The sequence below is a fragment of the Spinacia oleracea genome, chromosome 2 (assembly GCF_020520425.1).
Source record: "Spinacia oleracea cultivar Varoflay chromosome 2, BTI_SOV_V1, whole genome shotgun sequence".
NCBI classification, from domain to species: Eukaryota; Viridiplantae; Streptophyta; class Magnoliopsida; order Caryophyllales; family Amaranthaceae; genus Spinacia; species Spinacia oleracea.
In genome coordinates, this window is record NC_079488.1 from 49,908,547 (window position 1) to 49,929,157 (window position 20,611).

The 20,611-nt window shown below is 39.6% G+C and overlaps 1 protein-coding gene and 1 long non-coding RNA gene across 2 annotated transcripts; one reads left to right on the forward strand and one right to left on the reverse strand.

The window, feature by feature from the left end:
• Positions 1–12,806, forward strand: LOC110796486 (SPX domain-containing protein 4). Its single transcript, XM_022001546.2, has 3 exons — positions 1–559; positions 11,769–11,931; positions 12,140–12,806. The coding sequence occupies exons 1-3, from the start codon at positions 176–178 to the stop codon at positions 12,631–12,633; spliced, it is 1,041 nt and encodes a 346-aa protein (XP_021857238.1). The 5' UTR covers positions 1–175; the 3' UTR covers positions 12,634–12,806.
• A 404-nt stretch (positions 12,807–13,210) lies between these two features.
• On the reverse strand, positions 13,211–16,330 carry LOC130467852 (uncharacterized). The gene is made up of 2 exons (XR_008927819.1): positions 14,928–16,330; positions 13,211–13,585 (listed from the first exon to the last, which is right to left on the reverse strand). It is a non-coding gene; the product is annotated as an uncharacterized lncRNA (long non-coding RNA).
• Between the last annotated feature and the right edge of the window lie 4,281 nt (positions 16,331–20,611).

Consider the following 20,611-nt stretch of genomic DNA (forward strand, 5'->3'; position numbering starts at 1 on the left):
ACGCTCCCCCTTACGTGATTAATAATCCAAATTTCAGATTTCAGATTCCAGATTCTCTTTCACTCCCGCACCTTCTACAGTTCTACCACCTCTCTTCCCTCTAAAAAAATCCCGAAAAAGAATAAATCCGAGGGTTACAAAAACAATATTTTTCGGGTGAAATTAATTTTTTGGGATGAAATTTGGGAAGGAATTTCGAACCCATCTAGAAGACACCCTACCAGAATGGAGGGACAAATTCTTGTGCTACAAACCCTTGAAAAAGCTGCTCAAACGTTTCCCGTACACCATTTCTTCTGTAAATAATAATAACAATAATAATAACAATAATAATAGGAATAATAATGCTCAAAATCAAGTGGGTGCTGGAAATAATGCAGATGGTGGTGGGCCCAGCCGCCGTCATGGTAGTGAGAGTGTGGGATCCAGTGCTCCAACGGAGAGATCCATGTCATTGGAGGAGTTTCAAGATTGGTTTGTGAGGCTTCTAAATGATGAACTTGATAAGTTGAATGATTTCTATGTTGAGAAAGAGGAAGAATTTGTAATCCGTTTTCAGGTTTGTCACTCTCTTTCATCACTATTTTGTTGTTGTATTGTTGGTTAACTGAGATCCATGGTTGTTTATTTGGTGTAAATGATGTAGTCCGATTCGATCCCTGGTGTTCATGGTTGCTTATGATGTTGATGATTAGATTCTTTTTCGGGAGTTATTGAAATTTGTTTAATATGACTGTTCTTGTTAAGAAAGTTAGTGTTTGTTTAAGTTACTGAAGTTTGACTGTTAGTGGATATGCTTATATTATGCAGTTAGAGTAAAGGTGTGTAGGGATTGAGTATTGAAGCTTTTGAATGATTTGTTAGACACATGGTAAGTTTATGAATTACAGGTTTGGTGAAGTTAATTTATGGTAGATGACGAGCTTTGAGTTGTAGTTGACTATTAGAGGAATTTAGTGTTAAGAAATGATTATCCTAAAAGGTAATTCCATGTTAATTCACATTCGTTTCCTTAAGGAGTCAAATAAGGCACTTAATCTTGATCTTGTGTATACAATGTCGTTGAGGAGTCCTAACACGGGGCAGTAATTTAGTTGACCTGATGTTGAATCTGTGCATTTGATGGAGAAATAATGAAATATGGTAGTGAGTTAGAAGAACAGCTAAATGGAAATTGATTCAGGACTTTTTTAAATCTCCTTTGGTTGATGTGGTTTTGCGAATGTTTGAAGCTGTATATATGTAAAACTTCTGACTTGAGGAGAAAGAAAGTGAAAATGATGGAGAAGTTGGATGTAGTATGGAGTTCAGTGTGGGTAGATTAAGTGTATCAGTGTGAACAAGCTATTTGAACAACAAATAGTCTGGCGTGTTCTGTTAACTTGATTGCTAATTTTATGATCTTGAATTCTGGATATAGGCATCACTCTTTATACTTCTTACTTATATGTTATTTTTCTAGTTTGCAGTAAGTAATTAATCATATGAATCATGACGTATAAGCTTCAGCCTGCAGTTTTAGCCTTTTAGGTTTCATACCATCACACGTGCCTTTTTGTATGTTTCTCAACCCTTTTCCTACTCTGTGAATCAGAGAGATTTCTGCTTCAGAGAATATTAAATGGAAATTAATAAATTATAATGTAACGCTGAATAATTATATTGGATAGCAAAAAATATTGAGGATATATATTATGATATCTTATAAACGGGTACTCCCTTCTTAAATATTAGTCCCCTTTGACTTTTTCATCCGTTTCAACTCCATATTTAAACGTAAATATCTCCAAATACGTACGTTAAAGAAGTATAAAATTTGATATTTTTAAACTACACATTGAGACGAAAAAAATATATTGGAAAGAACTTAGAAGATTCCCTTCAATTATAAATAGTGACAAGATTCCAAAAGAGACTAATAATCGAGAACGAAAGGAGTACTTAATTTTATAATATTATGTCAATTTTTTTACGACATACTACATATAAAATGGGTGATATCTTCAAATACTTAAATTTATAGAAAGGAGTGACTTTACAGTCAAGTGGTACAAAAAAGAAAATATAACAAAAAGTGGTTCAAAAAAGTTTTTTAAAAATATGGTTAAGAAATCATAGTACAAAAGATTTTACAGATTTTGAAAAGAATATGAAAATAAGGATATTGTATGACATCTAAAAAATTGAATTATATAGAAGTAATACGATTGTTAAATATATTATACTTGGTTAAAAAGATCTATTTTACTCCGTATAAGGAATGATATAAGATACTATTCAAATATCAAAAAAAAATAAAAATAAAAAAATCTAAGCACACACTAGGAGATGACACGTGTTATTCCTGTTGTGTCTTTTAGTTTATATAGTTATTTAAGCCAAGTGTTAAGATTGGTACTATCCCAATTTTGTACCTTGAAGTGGGTTTTCTTTACCTAGTGCTCAGTTGCTCCACCCGGATATGGTTGATCGTCATCCTTAAAGATCTCACATTTTCTTCAGTTAGTTAATACCGTCATTTGACTTTTAACTGTGTCATGACTTTATTTCCATTCTGAGTGTCTACGTAAGTTACACTTTCCCACTTGTATATCTTGCACTCTTGTTCTAGGGATCTGAACCCAATTGTTTTTTGAAGTCTCTTCTATTTTTAACGTGATGCAAGGAAATTTTCCAAGTCAAATCTGTCTATAGAGATGTGGACCCATTTGTCGTTTTGAAATTAAATTTGCGTAAATAATCGGAGACATGATGGAGGTCGAAGGTGTAGGGTATGCCTTTTGTTTTCCACTCCTTACGATGATGTATGCTTTACAGTGGTGTAGTGTATAAGTTCCTTAAGTTTAGCCTCTAACTTCATTTAATTGGATAAACTGACATTGCGATTTTGTGAATATGGGATGATGATGTACAAGGAAGGCAAATGGTTTTATGATGTTAGGAAAATGAGAAGATATGTGATAGTTGGACAGCAAGCCATGTGAATGGCATCCTGAAGACCCAGAAAGGTATGTCATTTGGAGAAATTCGCAGCCTCAAAGGCTAAGCAAGTAATGAATGCCTCTTTGACTTTGGAAGAAGCGTTACTTATTGGAAGCTTACATGCAAGCTTCCATAGTCCATACACAGTAGATGTAGTAGATGTATGTACTGGTCGTGATATTTTGGGAACTAGAATTCTTGTATATGTGGAGAACTTCATTTGCTAACTTGTGTCTTCTTTTGAAAGCTCCAACAATTCAATGTAACAGGAGCCTTCAATAAATGGACGACTGTTGTGATCTAAGACTTCTAAAATATTTGACAAAATCATGTGGTTGGAGTTTATGCGGAAACGATGAGTGATTATTAATAGCTTTGTACCCTTGAATTGTTTGGTGGTTTTGGGCTGGTTGGTGGGTGGGTGATGGGGTTTAAGAGCTGAAGTGGGAAATAAAGTTTGAAGCATCTTAACACTAGATTTGGTTATGGGCAACCATAATTATGTACATTTGTCTTTAAGTTTATAGTTCAAACTTCAAAGTATAGTCATCGTGAAAGTAAGATAAATAGTTTAGATTGTAGTTCTAGAAGATTGGAACAACCAAAAATATTTAGAAAACAACATTGAAAAGTAATATGTAAAAAATTGGGAAAGCAAAACTCAAAATGCTATTAGAAGGAAGCGAACACGCAACCATCATCGTCTACCTCAAGATATTGCTTTCCCGGCCGGCACCCTCTGACCACGCCCTTGATCAAAGTAGTATATCCAGCCACTTTAGAGTTCTCTTTTAATGGCAATACTCTCTTGTAGTAGGACGTGCTTAGATGAAAAATAGTGTGAATCGCTTTTGTAAGAGATTCTTGTTTAGTTTGACAAATACATCGTAGTTTTCTGCTAGAAACTAAATCAAATAAGAGAAGTAATCAGAATATAACCAGATATGGAGTATTATTGATCAAGGAAATCAGCAACACAACTTACACTCTTGAGAGGAAGGAAACTCTCCAAGAGTTCTCACTATATTTTTCTGAATGCCTCATATTACATTATTCCCCCCTTAAAATGACAAACAAAATCTCATTGTATTGGGACCATAACCCTTAGCAAATTCAGTAATATGTAAAATACTAGATTACCCTTTCCTCTAGAATCACTTAATTAATTATTCAGCTTCTCTTTTCCTTTTCTGCGTGCATATGTGAACTTAATGGGAGGTATGTTCCTTACACTTTCGAGAGGAAAGAAACTCTCCAAGAGAATAAAGTTCTCACTATATTTTTCTGAAATGCCTCATATTACGTACTTCCCCCCTTATAATGACAAATTCTAACAGAATCGCATTGTATCTCATTGTATTGGGATCATAACCCTTAACAAATTCAGTAATATATAAAATACTAGATTACCCTTCCCTCTAGAATCACTTAATTAATTATTCAACTTCTCTTTAGCTTCTTTTTTCCTTTCTTGCATGCATATGTGAACTTAATGTGAGGTCTGTTCCTTGCATTACCATCCATCCAAACTTCCACCTCGTCCTCAAGGTGGAAAGAAGCGAAGCGAAGAGTGATAGCTTCCCTGTCTTCCCATGTGGCCTCATATGCCACGTGCCTCATATGCCACGTGCCTCATATGCCGGTAACTTGCCACTGAATTAAGACCTCCATTAAACTAGTGTCATCCTTGCGTCTTGCGCCCAACACAAACTCAAGTTCCACTTCCATGACCAGGGTCACATAATACGGTTGATACCCCTTCGTACTCCGATTTAATACGATTCGTACTAATTCGAGTACGAATTCGATCTAATTCGACCCAATAACTGATCTGATCGATTTCTAAACTTTTTCGCCATTGCTGATTTTGAAGCTTTGTCTTATGCTTGAGAACGGGGATGGAGAAAGAAAGAGGAAGGTGAAGAGAATGAGGAGGCGAGGAGCATAAATTAATTAACCGTTCTGTCTTTATTTTTATTTTTTTTGAAATAACCCTTTCGTCTTTATCTTTATTACTAGAAGACAGCTGGCATCTTATTCTTTTCCTTTTTTTTCTAAAATTTGACAGATTGACAGCTGGTCTTATAAGGGAAATAAGACAGCTGTTATCTAAAGGCTGGTTATATTTTACTTTCTTGAAATAAGACAGCTGGTATCTAAAGGCTAGTTATTTTTTAACATTATTTTTTCTTAAAATTGAATTGTATCGTATTATATTATAAAAAATCGTATTTAAAATTCCTCAAAACGTATTTGTAATACGACCACCTCTCGTATTCCGTATTCGTACTAAATCGTACTACGTATTAGGTGACCCTGTCCATGACCAACTCAGGTTCCACTTCCATGACAAAATCAGAAGAAAGCTGAAGGTCTGTGGTCACCCTAGAACTACCCACAACACGTTTCAATTGCGAGATGTGAAAAACTGGATGTACGTCATTTATCTTAGCAGTTGGAGGTAGGAGAAGTTTGTAAGAGCCAAAATCTGGAATGGGCCATAAAACTGTGGTGCCAGCTTCTCATTCGGTTTCATAGCCAAAGACTTTTGTCTGTAGGGTTGTAACTTCAAATAGACGATGTCCCCTACCAGAAAATGACCTTCTTGCCCTTTTCTGTCCTCATATTGCTTCATGAGGTTCTGAGCACGAGCCAAGTAGAACTGCAACTCATCTAGTGTAGCATCTCGTTCTCCCGGTTATTCTTCTAAAGAGGAGACTGATGTCCCACCGATCACAAACCTTAACAGTTTGGGAGGTTCTCTGCCATGAACCGCCTTCAAAGGAGTGCAATTGGTTGCGGTGTGCCAAGCCGTGTTGTAGTGATATTCTTCCCAAGGTAACCATTGTGACCAAGTTCGAGGTTTTCCATTGATAAAACATCTCAAATAGGATTCCACCCCCTTGTTGACCACCTCTGATGGCCTGTCACTTTGGGGATGCTAAGCCGTACTACAGTTTTGCTGAGTGTCGTGCGATCTGAAAAGTTCTTTCCAAAGTAGGCTGATGAATATCTTGTCCGTGTTAGATACTATGGAAGAGGGAAAACCATGGAGCCTAATTACCTTCCGCACAAAAATTTGGGCTACCTCAAGAGCTGAAAACGGGTGTTTGAGTAAAATAAAATCGGCATACCACCACCAAAATCATTTCCCACCCATTAGACTTCGGTGAACCTTCAATAAAATCCGTAGAGATGTCCTCCCACACTTTGTCGGGTATCGGTGGAGGTTGTAAGAGGCCCAAGGGGCTTTGGGATGTCGTTTTTTTTGTTGCTGACATACGAAACAAGCAAGCACATATTTGGTCACATCCTTCCTTAACCCCGGCCAATACCATGCGAATATCACTCAGAAGACATCCTCTGATATGTCTTGTAATCCCTTGAATGCCCCCTAATGGAAGTATTATGGTACTCCCTTAAGATCCTTGTGGCGAGCTCTGAATTTCATCTTTGTACTAGAGAACTCTACTGTTTAGCGTGAACAACTTGGGGCTGGCAAACCTTGGGACGAGGCTGCGTGCATCTGTTGCAGCGGCCAAGGGTTTTGATCTGCTGCTGAATGTGCTCCCAAGTCACCCCACAAGTGCTCGTGAGGGCACAATAAGTTACGGTAGCTGAATATTTCCTGGAAAAAGCATCGACAACCTTGTTGGTTACCCCAGGCTTATATTGTATGTCAAAAGAGTAACCTAAGAGCTTGCTCAACCATCTATGGTATTCCTGTCCCACTCTCTTTGTTCAACCAGAAATTTCAAGCTCTTTTGGTCGTTTGTACCACAAAATGTCTCTTTAACAGTAACTGCCCCCAGTTTTGTATGGCTAAGACTATAACCATCAACTCCTTCTCATAAATGGGCTTATTCCTACCCCGTTGCCCCAAAATCTTGTTGAAGTATGCCATTGGATGACCTTCCTATAATAATACCGCTCCCAAACCATGGTCGGATGCATCAGTCTCAAGAATGAAGGACTTAGTGAAGTTGGGCATGGCTAACACCGGAGTTTGTGTCGGCGCTTGTTTTAAGGACTCAAAGCCTTTGTAGCCTTTCCTCCCCACTTAAAACTGTCTTTCTTCAACAACTCTGTCAATGGTGCAACTATGGATGCGTACTCCTTGATGAACTTCCGGTAATAGCCAGTCAAACCCAAAAATCCCCTAAGCTCCTTAATGTTTGTTGGGATGGGCCAGCGCATCAAGGCTGGCCCCTTGATGCTATCCATAACAACCCCTTGTTCGGGTATCACGTGACCAAGGTAAACTACCTCATTCTTACCAAACTCACATTTTTTTAGATTAGCATACAACTGGTGTTCCTGTAAAATAACGACACCAATTTTCGAAGGTATGGTCTGAAATATCGTTCACCGATGTCTGAAAGGTGGCAGGAGCATTTGTGAGGCCAAAAGGCATCACGAGAAATTCATAATGCCCTTCGTGGGTTTGAAAAGCGGTTTTCGGTATATCCTGTGCTTGCATTCCTATCCCGGTGATACCCTGATTTAAGGTCCAATTTGCTAAACACCTTACACCCATACAATTCATCTAGCAATTCATCTATAATAGGAATGAGATATTTATCCGGAACAATTACATTATGTAGAGCTCGGTAATCCACGCAAAATCTCCACGACCCATCCTTCTTCTTAACCAAAAGAAACTGGACTCAAGAACGGGCTGGTGGAGGGCTGTAAGCCTGCCTTGATGTATCAATCCCTCAATCTCGTGTCTCTGAAATTGGGGGTATCGGTAGGGCCGCACGCTAACCGGATTCGCTCCCTCTTTTAACACAATCGAGTGTTCAATGGCTCGGTGCACAGGTAACCCAGTCGACATATCAAACACACTAAACCTGTGCTAAGGTACCGTGCAAATAGGTGGGAATTTTCTCTGTGGTGGTTTCGGCCCTCCCCTCCAAATGATTGAGTTGAGTTCAAGCAGGTAACCTCCACCTTCCTTTTACACGTTCTGCCTAGTGAAGGGTCACCCTTCAAAGTTACGGTCTCCCCACCCAACTAAACTTCAATGTCTATGTTTTCCAGTTTGCGGCCATCGTCCCTAAATTTCCTAACCATTGAATCCCTAAAATAATGTCTGAATTTCCCAAGGGTAAGAGAAGGGAATCCTCTAAAATACGAACCCCTTGCAATTCCAACCAGATGCACTGACATTCTCTATCTCCCTGCACCGCCTCGCCAGAGCCCAATGACACCCAATATTTTTTAATAAAGTGATGCTCAGACCTTCGTTAACGGTCCCTTTCAACTTCATGGTCTTGGGACCGGTAATTCCCATCACCGAATTCAGGAAAATTAAAGGTTGTGGAAAATCACCTTTGAACTTCCTCCGCCATCTTGACCTGATTGAACTCCTCTCCTCCCCCGAGTTCATCATCATCTTCGTCGTCGTCGAAGGTAAGCAACACACTTAGTTCGTTCCTCTTACAACGATGATTAGGGGACCACTTATCGTCGCATTTGAAGCACAATCCCTTTTCTCTCTTTAGTTGTACCTCCCTCTCGCTCAATCACTGACTTCTCCGATGGGTTTTGTGCGGTGGGAAAATTTTTGTTGGGTTGGTGGAAGGTTCTGGAGGTGTTTGGGTTAAACGGGGTATTTGGGGGTTATTTGAGTGGGTAGGAATTAGGAAAGGGTGGGTGAAAAGGATCCGGTTCTCCACGGGTTAGGGTTTGGTGGGTATTTGGGCTCGGTTTTTTTATTCAACCCAAAACTGAGTTTTTCCTCCACCTTAATGGACAAGTCCATGGCCATATCCAAAGTAAAGTAAGTTTGAGGCCGAAGAAGCCTAATCTCAGCCTTGACATCATCCGTAAGACTATTCATGTATTGGCTTTATGCGATCGTCTCCGGTATGCCAACCAACGGAGCCATTAGTTCGATGAATCGTCGGCGATACTCCAACACTCCCGCCGTTTGACGATGAGCAAGCCACTGCTCTTGCAATGACCAGAACAGGTGGGTCGAAATTGTCGAAGGACGGAAGGAGTAAACCCTTCAACTCCTCCCACCTCACGAGCGGTCGCCGGTGGTGCTACCACTGGTACAGTAAGAGCGCGTCCCCATCCAACGCCACCACCGCCGCTTCCAACTTATCCTCTTCATTGAGGCGATTAAAGTGGAAGAATCACTCAGCCCGGAGAATCCAACCATCTGGGTTGACCCCATCGAACGTGGTAAGTCGAGTTTCTTCATCCTCCGGTCGACAAACCACTGTCAGAGTACCTGAATTCTGAATTTGGCGGTGTGTCCTTCCTGTCTTCTGACAATCGATCCTTATGCTTCAAAAACTCGGCCCCTAACTGCTCCGTCATTTGCTCCAACCCATTAGTGAACTGGGTTGCTAGCCGGTGTTCCAGAGTCGCCATTGCTTGGGTAACTGCTTGGACAATTCTGGAATCGAGCCCAGAAAGTTCTGACTCCATTAGATCCAAAACCTGAGTATGAGTTCCTGGCGCCATTTCCCGTTGTTGGATCGCAACTGCACTGATACCAACTTGCTAGAAACTAAATCAAATAAGAGAAGTAATCAGAATATTGAGCAGCAGTAACCAGATATGGAGTATTATTGATCAGGGAAATCAGCAATACAACTTACCTTCTTTCGAGAGGAAGGAAACTCCCCAAGAGAATAAAGTTCTCACTATATTTTTCTGAATGCCTCATATTACATTCTTCCCCCCTTATAAAGACAAATTCTAACAGAATCTCATAACAGAATTGTATGGGGATCATAACCCTTAACAAATTCAGTAATGTATAAAATACTAGATTACCCTTCCCTCTAGAATCACTTAATTAATTATTCAGCTTCTCTTTCCCTTTTCTGCGTGCATAAGTTGACTTAATGGGAGGTCTGTTCTTTGCATTTTCCAGGGATGGTCCAAATTACGAGTGAGGTTCTGCTATTTGAAATGTTTTGCCCTTCCTTTTTTTTTTTTTTTTTTCCTTTCTTTCTAAGTGTGATTCCCATGCATGTAACACTTACAGCAGTTCCTTACAGCCTTACAGAGCGTACCATGATTACATGCATCTTTATCATTCTCCCTTCCCACTTTAGTGAGATTTGACTCCCGTGTGCTGTTTTGTTGACTAATATGTTGCCCGTCTATTTAGTGAATGGCAACAGCTGTAATTTTTGTCTGATGTCCAACGTTTAGTTTTATGAATCAGTGCATCTTTACCTTTTTCTCTGTCCTACCATTAGTGTGAGTTGGCATCTGTCTTTTTTATTTACATGTTGCCTATCTATTTTGTCTCTTGTAACAGCTGTGATATTAGCCTCATTTCCTAAGTTGAGAAATCGCTCACAAAAAACTGCTGCTATGCAAATTTTTTCACATAATTCCCATTTTGAACACATTGATGTAAGAAGATGAGAAGGGCACCCAAATCTCGCTATTATCAATGGCTTGATGGACTCGTTTTGGGCTTCTCTTTTCATTTCCTTGCCTTCATTGGGCTTTTGTGTGCGCGTGTGTGGTGGGGAGGAAATCATAATAAAAGAAATTTCCGAAGATGGATGTGAGTAAATAGCTTGATGTATTAGGAAGGCGTATGGTCTATTTGCACTCTCTTTTGAAGGCGGGTTTTGGTGTGGAGGAAGGGGCGTATTTCCAGATTTATCACACTTCCTGCCACTGGAAATTTTCAATATTAACCTGCTTTCAATAGGTGCAAGATCATGCACCAAGTTATAAGCTTGCTTGCGTGTGACTGTTAAATCTTAAAACTTTGTATCCACCAATTTGTCTTCTTCATCGTACAAAATTCTTTGTTTGTCTTAAGTTATCAATGAAGCACTTGTTCAAGTAACAACGACAGTGGCAGATCCCTATCCTTGAAATTGCTTGGTTAGAAATTAATAATGGTTCGAGTTGAAAGATTGTTGAAGATGTCTAAAAACTGCAGTGTGGTGAGTTTGGCAGTTGTGCTCTTAAATATGGTCTCTTGAATGCACTTGCACAGTTGCACTTTACTGGTAGAAGATTTTGAAGGTGCTTCAGATAAACTTGATGAATGACTCTACTTTGAAACGTAAACAAGTAAAAATACAGCATTCCTAGCTGATTTTCTTCTATGATAGAACAAAATAACAATAAAGTACTTTTGGTGTTTTGTAGACTAAGCATAGTGCACTCAATTGCTTTACGGAATAGTTGGTTAGGAGCTGGTAGAAATCTAGTTTATGTTACCCTATCATATGTTTTTTACTATTTTGAGGTTAGAATCCTTTCACTACTTTTTGCTGAAATATTTAAATATTTCGGTATTTCCCCCTTTTCCTGTCGTTTCACACAAATACCATATCTCAATATCTGTTACCACAGTGCCTCTTACAAGGCTCCTATTTATACAGCTGGGAGAATTCAAGACACACAGCCTTGCCATAAAGCTGTGTCCATTGTACTTTTATTTCAATGTCATGCCCTAATTGCTTGTAAAGACTCAAAAGTCAGGTACACATTCACTGCCTGCTAAGACCTTAGAAATTTTCTTGTACAACACACTACAACAAGCTATAGGACGAAAGTCTTTCACATGAATAGCATTATCAACGCCAAGATAAAAGCGTAGAAGAGACATTTATGCCAATTGATTTTGTAAAAAGTTGTACATGGAAGAGAAATTATGCCAATTGATTTTGTCAAAAGTTGTATATATTGGAGACGGTGCACCAATGATGTTCCCTTTTGCTTACAAGTTTTTACTTGCATATGTTCAGTTATCTATATAGTTTAACATGTTGTGCTTAATATTGGTACAGGAATTAAAAGAAAATATTGTAAGGGTAAGGGAAAACAGAAGGGATGGAATTCCAGCATCAGAAAGTGAATTCAGTGAGGAAATGATGGATATCCGCAAGGAGTTTGTCACTATACATGGGGAAATGGTGCTTTTGAAAAACTATAGCTCCCTCAACTTTGCAGGTACAGTGCTTTACCTGTGAGTTACTTATTTTGATTCATAAGGCGGTGTCACTGATAATAGGGAGACGCTGCTTCACGAAAGTATAGCTCCCTATATTTTACAGGTATAACCTAACCAGTTAGTGTCTTCATTATGCTGTAGTAGTTAAGCAAAGTAACTAAACCATAACTACCTCTAAAGTGCAACCTGTGAATTATGAATTGACAGGACTGGTTAAGATATTGAAAAAGTATGACAAAAGAACAGGAGGGTTGCTGCGACTTCCTTTCACACAACTTGCGGCACATCAACCTTTCTTCACTACAGAACCTCTTACTAGATTAGTCAGGGAATGTGAGGCTAATCTTGAGCTTCTCTTCCCACTAGAAGAGGAAGTTACTGAATCAATGTCTGCTCCTCGGGATCAAAATCAAGCAGATCCCTCCCTCTCTGATATAACCAATGTGCCTCCTGATGCATCATCGTTAGGGGAAGCTAGCCATGAAATATACCGGAGTACTCTTTCTGCAATCAGAACAATACAAGGCCTCAGGACAAGTTCAACATATAATCCATTGTCTTTTGCAGTGATATTTAGGGACCAAAATGATGAAGGTAGTGGAGCTGTAACAGCTGAGAACTCTCCTTCCAACAGTAGCCATGCACCACCATCAGAGGATGAAGAAACTGTTGACCAACACAATGCCGGTTCGGCTCCATGAATGTTCTAAATCTTGCAGCTCTTTTGTTAAAATGTTTTGTGTAAATCCTCAGCTGACGGAGCCTGTGTACCATTAGATACAACACCGAAATTAGCATTTTTGTAAGGACCTCAATTTCAAACTGACAGTGTTGTTCTTCTATATTTCTTACATCATAATCACAGGTTAGCAAACTGATAGCGAGGAAACAATGAAACTGCTTCAAAGAATTAGCGGTTGTTTTTGCAAAAGTCTTGCTGGGTTAACCAATAAATCTCGCATACCAAGAAATAAAACATAACTCTCATATGGGTTTAATTTTAGCGATCGTTGCAAATTAGCACCGTAACTTATGTGATAACTTTTAAATGTAGCAAATGTGCCCTGTTCGGGGCAAATTCCCAGAATAGATCTGTGCATTTTTTCTTGGTTTGCGAGACTAATAATCAAAGCACAAAAACGGCCAAATAGCAAAATAGTACGAAATGATAGAAATAAACAATCTATAAACAAATTACTAGAAAGCAAAGATTAGAGCAAACTCAATGAGGATTCCTTTGAGCAATTCTGAAAACAATTCTGATGGCAATACTATGAATGGAAAGTAATTGAGAGATCTTATTGATATTAGTGTTAATCGTACAAGAATGTGAATGAATTACAAGTGAGATTTCAAAGCCAATTTATACTAAATGTCCTATATTAACGGTTGGCCGTCGTGATCTTTTGAGATATTCTCCTTGCCTTTCTCATTGCTGCGTTATCGGGTGAAGGTCTTGTAATATTTTGATTTGGCTTGATTTCCTTCCATACTTGTGAGATTATCATTAATTCTATTGTTTGACTGGTTCGACGAGCTGGTTGATTGTCGGTTAACGCATCTCAATTGCTGCTATGCGTGCTGAATTGCCACATCAATGAGGCCCAAATTTAGGGCTCAAAATTTACCCCTAATTTCTTGATTCGCAATCGTCTACAATGGAGAAAGAAATTATGAGCGTTTGAATTGTGCGTGCATTAGAGGTTGTGCTAATTGAATGAACGGTTGGTTTTTGCTATGTAAGGCGGTTCCTTTTGCACTTCTCTCTCCTCTCTCAGTTTCAAATTTCGAATTCTCTTACAAGTATTTGCTTCTCTCTTTCTTTTCATCTTCTCCGTCTTTCATAGTGTATCAATGGCTGCTTCTTCCATACCTCCCTCTAGAGTTCAATTTTCTGGGTTCTTTCCTCGGCGAATCTTCCATGATAAGGATGTTAGGGTTTCTTCCATTCAGCATTCTGAAATCCCTGCTCTGCTCGCCCTTCCTAACTTATCGACTGGGGTAGAGATTAGGGTCCCTACTTATGAGGAGAGTTTCTTGGAGTACCAATTTTTGATTGGTCATATCTTCCCGGTTTCTCCTTTGTTTCGTCAATGAAAGAGGTATTTTCGGTCGTTGACGAATACACCATATCAAACAAAATTTATAAACTCCTAACTAACCGGCTATATGAGCTATAGCGACAAGCATAGGGATCGTCCCAAGAGAATGAATATGTTTGATTTTTCAATCTAATGTGTTCAAAAGCTAGTTCGAATGAAAATGAGTTTATGTATGAATCTAATGAGAGCAAGAAAAGTATGAAATAATGAACAAGTAAAGAAATTCTAGATATTTTGGGAATCGGCAATGGAAGTTGAATTAGGAGAAGGACAAAGGTCAACACACATTGATTATGCAATGACTTGACAAATAGGGGAAAAGAAACGAATGACGCGCTCGCCACCTCTCGGATAGAACGCGCTTAGCTCCTAATCTAGGAAGAGCTCTCGCATAATCCTAAGACTAAACAACTAGCAATTGAAACCAACTCTTCACATGCAACATAGAGATTCACAATCTCTTGCCAAATCAAAATGAAGCACTCCAATCTATTCTAATTGAACTAGCATTTGCAACTACTAATTCACTAATCATGGAATTCCTAGAATCAAATCAAATTTAATTACTACATCAACATTGAGTTTCCCCTCAATTTCCCCAAATTCATTCCCAACGCTTCAACCCAAATCTCTAGACTAAGACTACTCAATAAGCATGGTTATTATCAAAATTAAACTAAAACTAATCCTAATCATGAAACTAATTGAATTAATGAAACTAATTGAATCAACAAAATTCAGAAAATTCAAATATCAAAATTGGGGGAAAAATCAAGAAAATTCAAAATATGAAACTAATTCTAGAATTCAACAATGAAATCAAAGCTTAAACGAAATTAATGAAGCATTAAAAGAATGAAAGAACAAATTAAAGAGAAAAGTAAGAATTATACCTTGAATTGTTGAAATTGCATCCAAATTGAAGAACAAAATTGGAGAACAAAACTCAAATGAAAGAGAAAAGAAATCTGAAATTTAGAGTTTGAATCAACTAAGAATTGAAGAATTTGAAGCTAAGAATCCTATCCTAACCTCTAATCTAAGCCCTAATCTAATTCTCTCTCTAGAATTCTAATTATGAAAATCTAAAAATGAGAACTAACTAACTACGTCCTCGAAACAATGGTGCGAATTCTCTTTTATAACTTCAAACCCGCGCAGCTGTGCGATCGAATAGAGGGTATGTTCTGTCGCACAACTTCTTGTTTGGTCGCACAACTTCTTGTTCAGTCGCACAATAAAAATCAGGAGCTACTGTAAACATTCTGCCCATCTGTGCGCCCGAGCTCTGTACCACGACCGCACAGCAGCCTGTGCGACCGCACAGACTGGCTGTTCGACCGCACAACGCTGTAGCTGGCAGTTCTGTTGCGCGCTGCTGTGGCTGTTCTGTGATGATGTTGTTCTGCTCGTGCGTAGCTGCTATTCTACTCGTGCATAGCTGCTGTTCTTGTGATGCTCGAGTGCTGATGTTCTTGCCTTGCTAACTCCCTTTGTTGATGTTGTCAAGACACTTCAAAGCTCGTGAAAATGAGTCCACGAGGCTGCTACAAAGGCAAGTGCACTGCTGTTCTTGAGTTGCAGCTGTGGCTGCTTGCGTATAGCTGCTGTTGCAGCTTAGCTGGGCTGTTTGCACGCTGCTGGCCACTCAAATTCTCATGGCTCGCTTCGTCGCTGCATTCAACAAATAACGAATAGCCAATGTTACCGAAATCGCCTAGCACACTTATTAAATCGCATAGCATATTATTAATTCGTATCGCACTTTTGCAAATAGTAAAATCATATTAAACATCGTCAAGCATAATGACACAATATTTAAAATGTTAATACTCCAAACGACCCTTACGCAATGAGAATGCGCACAAAAGGCACGTTTAAAGCAAAAATGACTAAAATCTACGCAAGACGAGAAAATATTACGATTAATGCAAAAATACGATAAACGAACTAAAAACGATAAAACTAAGGAAGAATAATAATAAAATGCTAATAAAATGAACTAAAATCCTAAGCTAAGAGCGACATAAATATCGCTCATCAGTCAATTGCTTGAGTCTTTCATAATTTCTCTGTGTCAACTTTTTCCCTAGGACCTTCGTATTCTGAGGGTATTTGGTATTCTCATGAGAAGTTTGATTTGGGTTTTTAGGTGAATGATTTATGCCCCTGTTATTCTTTCAGAACTACTGGGAAGGGTAGGTTAACTTTAAGGGTGAAGGATAGCAGTAACCCACTCATTGTCGATGTTGACAAGACCAATGATAAGAGATGTTTTGAGAGGTTTTTCTTTGTAAAATTGCTTCTTTGGGTAGAGGGATGCACTTCCTGTATGACAAATTAAACGCAGAAGGTAAAGTAAAATCAAATCACAATTTACCTGTTAATTACCATATTGAAGTTCTTATACTTTGGTTGTGTGCAGTGCCAACGGTGTTGAGAGAGTCTGTACTTGGTGGTGGTAAACTCGTGACTAAGAGGATTTACTGTCTTAAGCCTGAAGAGAGGTCATTTGTACACTTGTTTTTTGACGTTTGTAGTGAAGGCGACGAATAAGAAGTTGAAGCTTTGTTTGAAGATCCGTCTTCTGTGATGTCGACAGGTAGTTCTGACTTCGTTGTTGTTGTATGTTATGCATGTTTTGTTGTTTATAATGTTGTAAAGTTGTTTTTGCAGTTTGTTTAGATGCCCACATGTGTACCTATTCCCATTCTGCTGCTATATTGATCTCAAGTTGTTGGAGAGGATGAGACAAAGGCTACGCAGGCTGGCAAGGTGATCTCGAAGCCTTCTTTGTCGTTCCCGGAAGTAGTTCATAAGCCTGTCCTTCCTGTTACCTCTTCGTCTCGCAAGAGGGTCTGTGTTGAGTTCCCTTCCGATTTCTGTTCTGAAGTGCAACATAATGAGTCCTCCTCTAATGTGTTGGACAAGCTTTACTTTTCTACGTGCCAGGATCGTCATAAGGGTATGCCTATTGCCGACATTTTTAGAGAGTCTTCCTTCGTTGCTCTTTAGGTTTGTTTCTTTTCTGTTGATCTTTTCTGTGGTAGTCTTCTCCATGAAATTTTGTGCACCGAACTTTTGTCTTTGATGTAGTCTTTGTAATCCCGCTTGGGTGCTTATGCTCGATTCACTGGAGTTAATTCTACGCTTCTCAAGGTTGTTACTGAACATGACAACATTGCGGACCGTGCGAAGACGACTGTTATTGCACTTCGTGCCGAGTGTACCAAGCTGCGGGCCACGGAGAAGGAGAAGGAGTTTTCTAAGCTGAAGGCGATGATGAAGAGTTGGTCTGCAAAAGTGCTGGATATTTCTAGATACTACGTTATGAAGGTGAGGCTGGAGCTGATGGAGGAATATAAGGCCGAGAACCATGAGAAGTGGGACTACGAGACTGAGAAGAGCGCATTCGTCACTATATTCCCTACTAGTTCAAAGAATCCAGGTCAGTGTGAGGGGGTCGAAAAAGCACGAGGCTAATGCGTGACCTCGTCCCTCGTGGGTGTGACGATTTTTTTTATTCAATCAAGTGTAATTGGATTTCCTGTGAGTTTACACCCAATTGACTAGTAATATAGGAGTCGCCATTCAGTTTTTAACGACAAAGAGAAAAACTGACAAAACCCGGTTATCGTGACATAAAGGGAGTGCAATTATGTTTGACCACGACGGCCGTAGGTTCCCTTGTGATCCCTGGTGTGGGGATCTCTCAACATACACCCGCAAGGTAGAGACTGAGGGTTCGGGGGACTGTAACTATCGAGAGGAGTACTCGCTCGTCGATAACTCCAGAGGCAGGATATCCTTACTAGCTCAGCATAAATAATTGAAGGGACATGCGTTAACTATTAAACTAATCTGAGTTGATTTTAGCAATATGCAACATATAATACTGGATCGATCGCGATTATCTGATTTAAATAGCATTAAGGGACCTAGCATGATAATCCAATTTCCCAAAAATATTATATTTGTTAGGCGTGAAAGAACAATCAAATTTAGTTAGTTTAAAAGTTCATAAAAAGGTCGAGGAAAGCAATTAAATTTTCGAAAAGGGACACATTACGACGCACCCTTGAGAGGTGCGTCACGGTTCTCAGAAAACTAACCACTTTGACTTTGCTATTTCTCCTTTTTATTTAACGAATATCAAATTATGGGACAGGATACGTTCTGTTCGATTTATGGATCGATTGCGACAGAACGCGTGAACAATTTCGCAGCGAGAGGCTTAGGCTAAGGGTTGGAGTCAATACTCAGAATATGAATTGTGTGTCCCTTTTCACGTCGAATTTGGGGCTGTATTTATAGGGAAGAGTTCGTGGAAAGATAGAATTGCAGAGTTCTAATCCACAAAGAATTAGGAAAAAACACGTACCCAGGTAATTCCAGCGCCCAGGCCTGAGCCAGGCGTTGAAAATAGGGTCTGGGCTGTTTTCTTAGTCAGATTCGGATTCCTGAAATCCGTAGTGTTTGAGACTTAATCGAGTCTTTTAGTGCGTATCAATTTCATGACGGAATGCGTCTGGGCCCGTTACGAACTCTAGGCTCGTTAGGATTTTAATTAATACGTAACTCTTATTTCTGAATCATATTAGGAATAGGATTCTCGCAGTTTTCTATCTCATTTAGGATTTATGTTGGAGTGCAACACCTAATTCTGACAGGTTTCTATCTTTTATGACTTGCCACTTTTAACAGCTGCCCATTACGGCAGTTACTATTTTTAGCAGGTTTCCATAAATAGCAGGTTTCTATAAATAGCAGATTTCGGGTGAAATGAAAAGGGGAATTGAGATTCGTTATTTTATAGGAGATGCGTTGTCAAGTGGAGATTTATGCTTTCATCATCGAACCTTTCCCTTTCGGGAATGGGGACAAAAGTAGGTGTCTACAGTTAGCCCCCACTTTGACTGAGTCTTGGTGTAAGACGATGTTCAAAGTACTAGACAGAGTGCGTCACACAAGCCATGGTGTATGTGACCTGTTTTGCGAGGGTCTCACGAGCCCCCGAGTGATAACATTTGACTTAAGGGTCATCACTTGAAATGTCGACATATCCCTCACGTGTCATTGGGATTTGTCAACGGATAGTATAGAATACTCCCTCACTTTGTCATTGGAAGTATCTAAAGAGGCGTAGAAACTCCCTCACTTTGTCATTGGGAGTAGCCACAGATGTTTTCGAAATCAAAGCTATAAAGTGTAATTGGGCCTGGCCAAGCCCAACCACGAGGTAAAAATGTTTTTAAAGATTCTCATTTTCAGGGTTAGCTAAACGAGAAAACCCCCTTGTTTTTATGGGACGTAAAACGAAGGAAAATCCAGCACATCGTTCTTTTTTGGAAAAACGGAAAACCAATCTTTTAAATTTTGGAAAAAAGGGAAAACTACTCACATCGCTTTTTTTGGGAAAAACGGAAAACCGAAAGCTACTCACATCGTTTTTGGGAAAAATGGAAAACCAAAAGCTACTCACATCGTTTTTGGGAAAAACGGAAAACCAAAGGCTACTCACATCGTTTTTGGGAAAAACGGAAAACCAAAGAAAGTTATCGCTGCAGCGACTAAGGACCTACGCGGTTAGTGACGCAGACCCCGCCGGCTAAAGATGGCGAGCCTGTCCGCTAAGGGTGGACACCCCGTCCGATAGAAGTGGACGAATCTATTTTGAAATTTGTTTGTGTTTATTTATTTTTTGAAAATAAGGACCTACGTGGTTTGCGCCGTAGACCCCGCCGGCTGAAGATGGCGAGCCTGTTTCATTTTTGACTTTTGAAAATTTCATTTTTTGGAAAACTGAGGACCTGCGCGGCTAGTGATGCAGACCCCGCCCGCTGAAGGTGGGCGAGCCCTGTCCGCTAAGGGTGGACATCCCTGAATTCGTTTTTTCCTTGATTTGGAACTTGCGTGGTTCGCGGCGCGATCTTGCCTGATTGAGATGGGCAAGTCTCTATTTTTTGTTCATTGTGATTCCTTTTTTTGAGAATTTCTTTTATTTATTCTTGCAAGAGCGAATTCTTTCGAGGGATGCTCGGATTTAGTTGTAACCTGAACGTGGGTTGACAACGGGTTTAGACGGACCTTTGTCTTGCGACCGTCTGCTTTCGTGGTTTTGAGCTAGTCTTTACGGCTCGATTTTTGCCACTACTTGGTCTTTGATCAGAGGACCATGCATAAGTGTCAATGACGACCCTTCTCTGAGGTCGAACCTGCGCCTTTTTTTTTGAGATATCCAAACATGAGATGGTGTATGGCGTAGTCCGGGAATGTGATTTTGATTGTGCGCTCCTTGTTGGAGTATATTTTTTCGCGAGCCCCCAAGCACTGGGGCTCGTCGGTCGTTTTTCGCATCTTGTAATCATGTTTGGGGTCATGCTCGTATGTGCGAGCGACCTTTTATAGTAGTGTGCTACTTTAGCGAAGCCGTGGAGTGCGACTTTAGTTTTCAGGCGACATCCGGTTTTAGCTTGGCCCGGATTAATCCTTTGACAGACAAACATTTTTTATTTGGAAAACCAACGACTTAACGACACACATTTTTGGTGTTTCGAAGAATGACCATGATATTTAA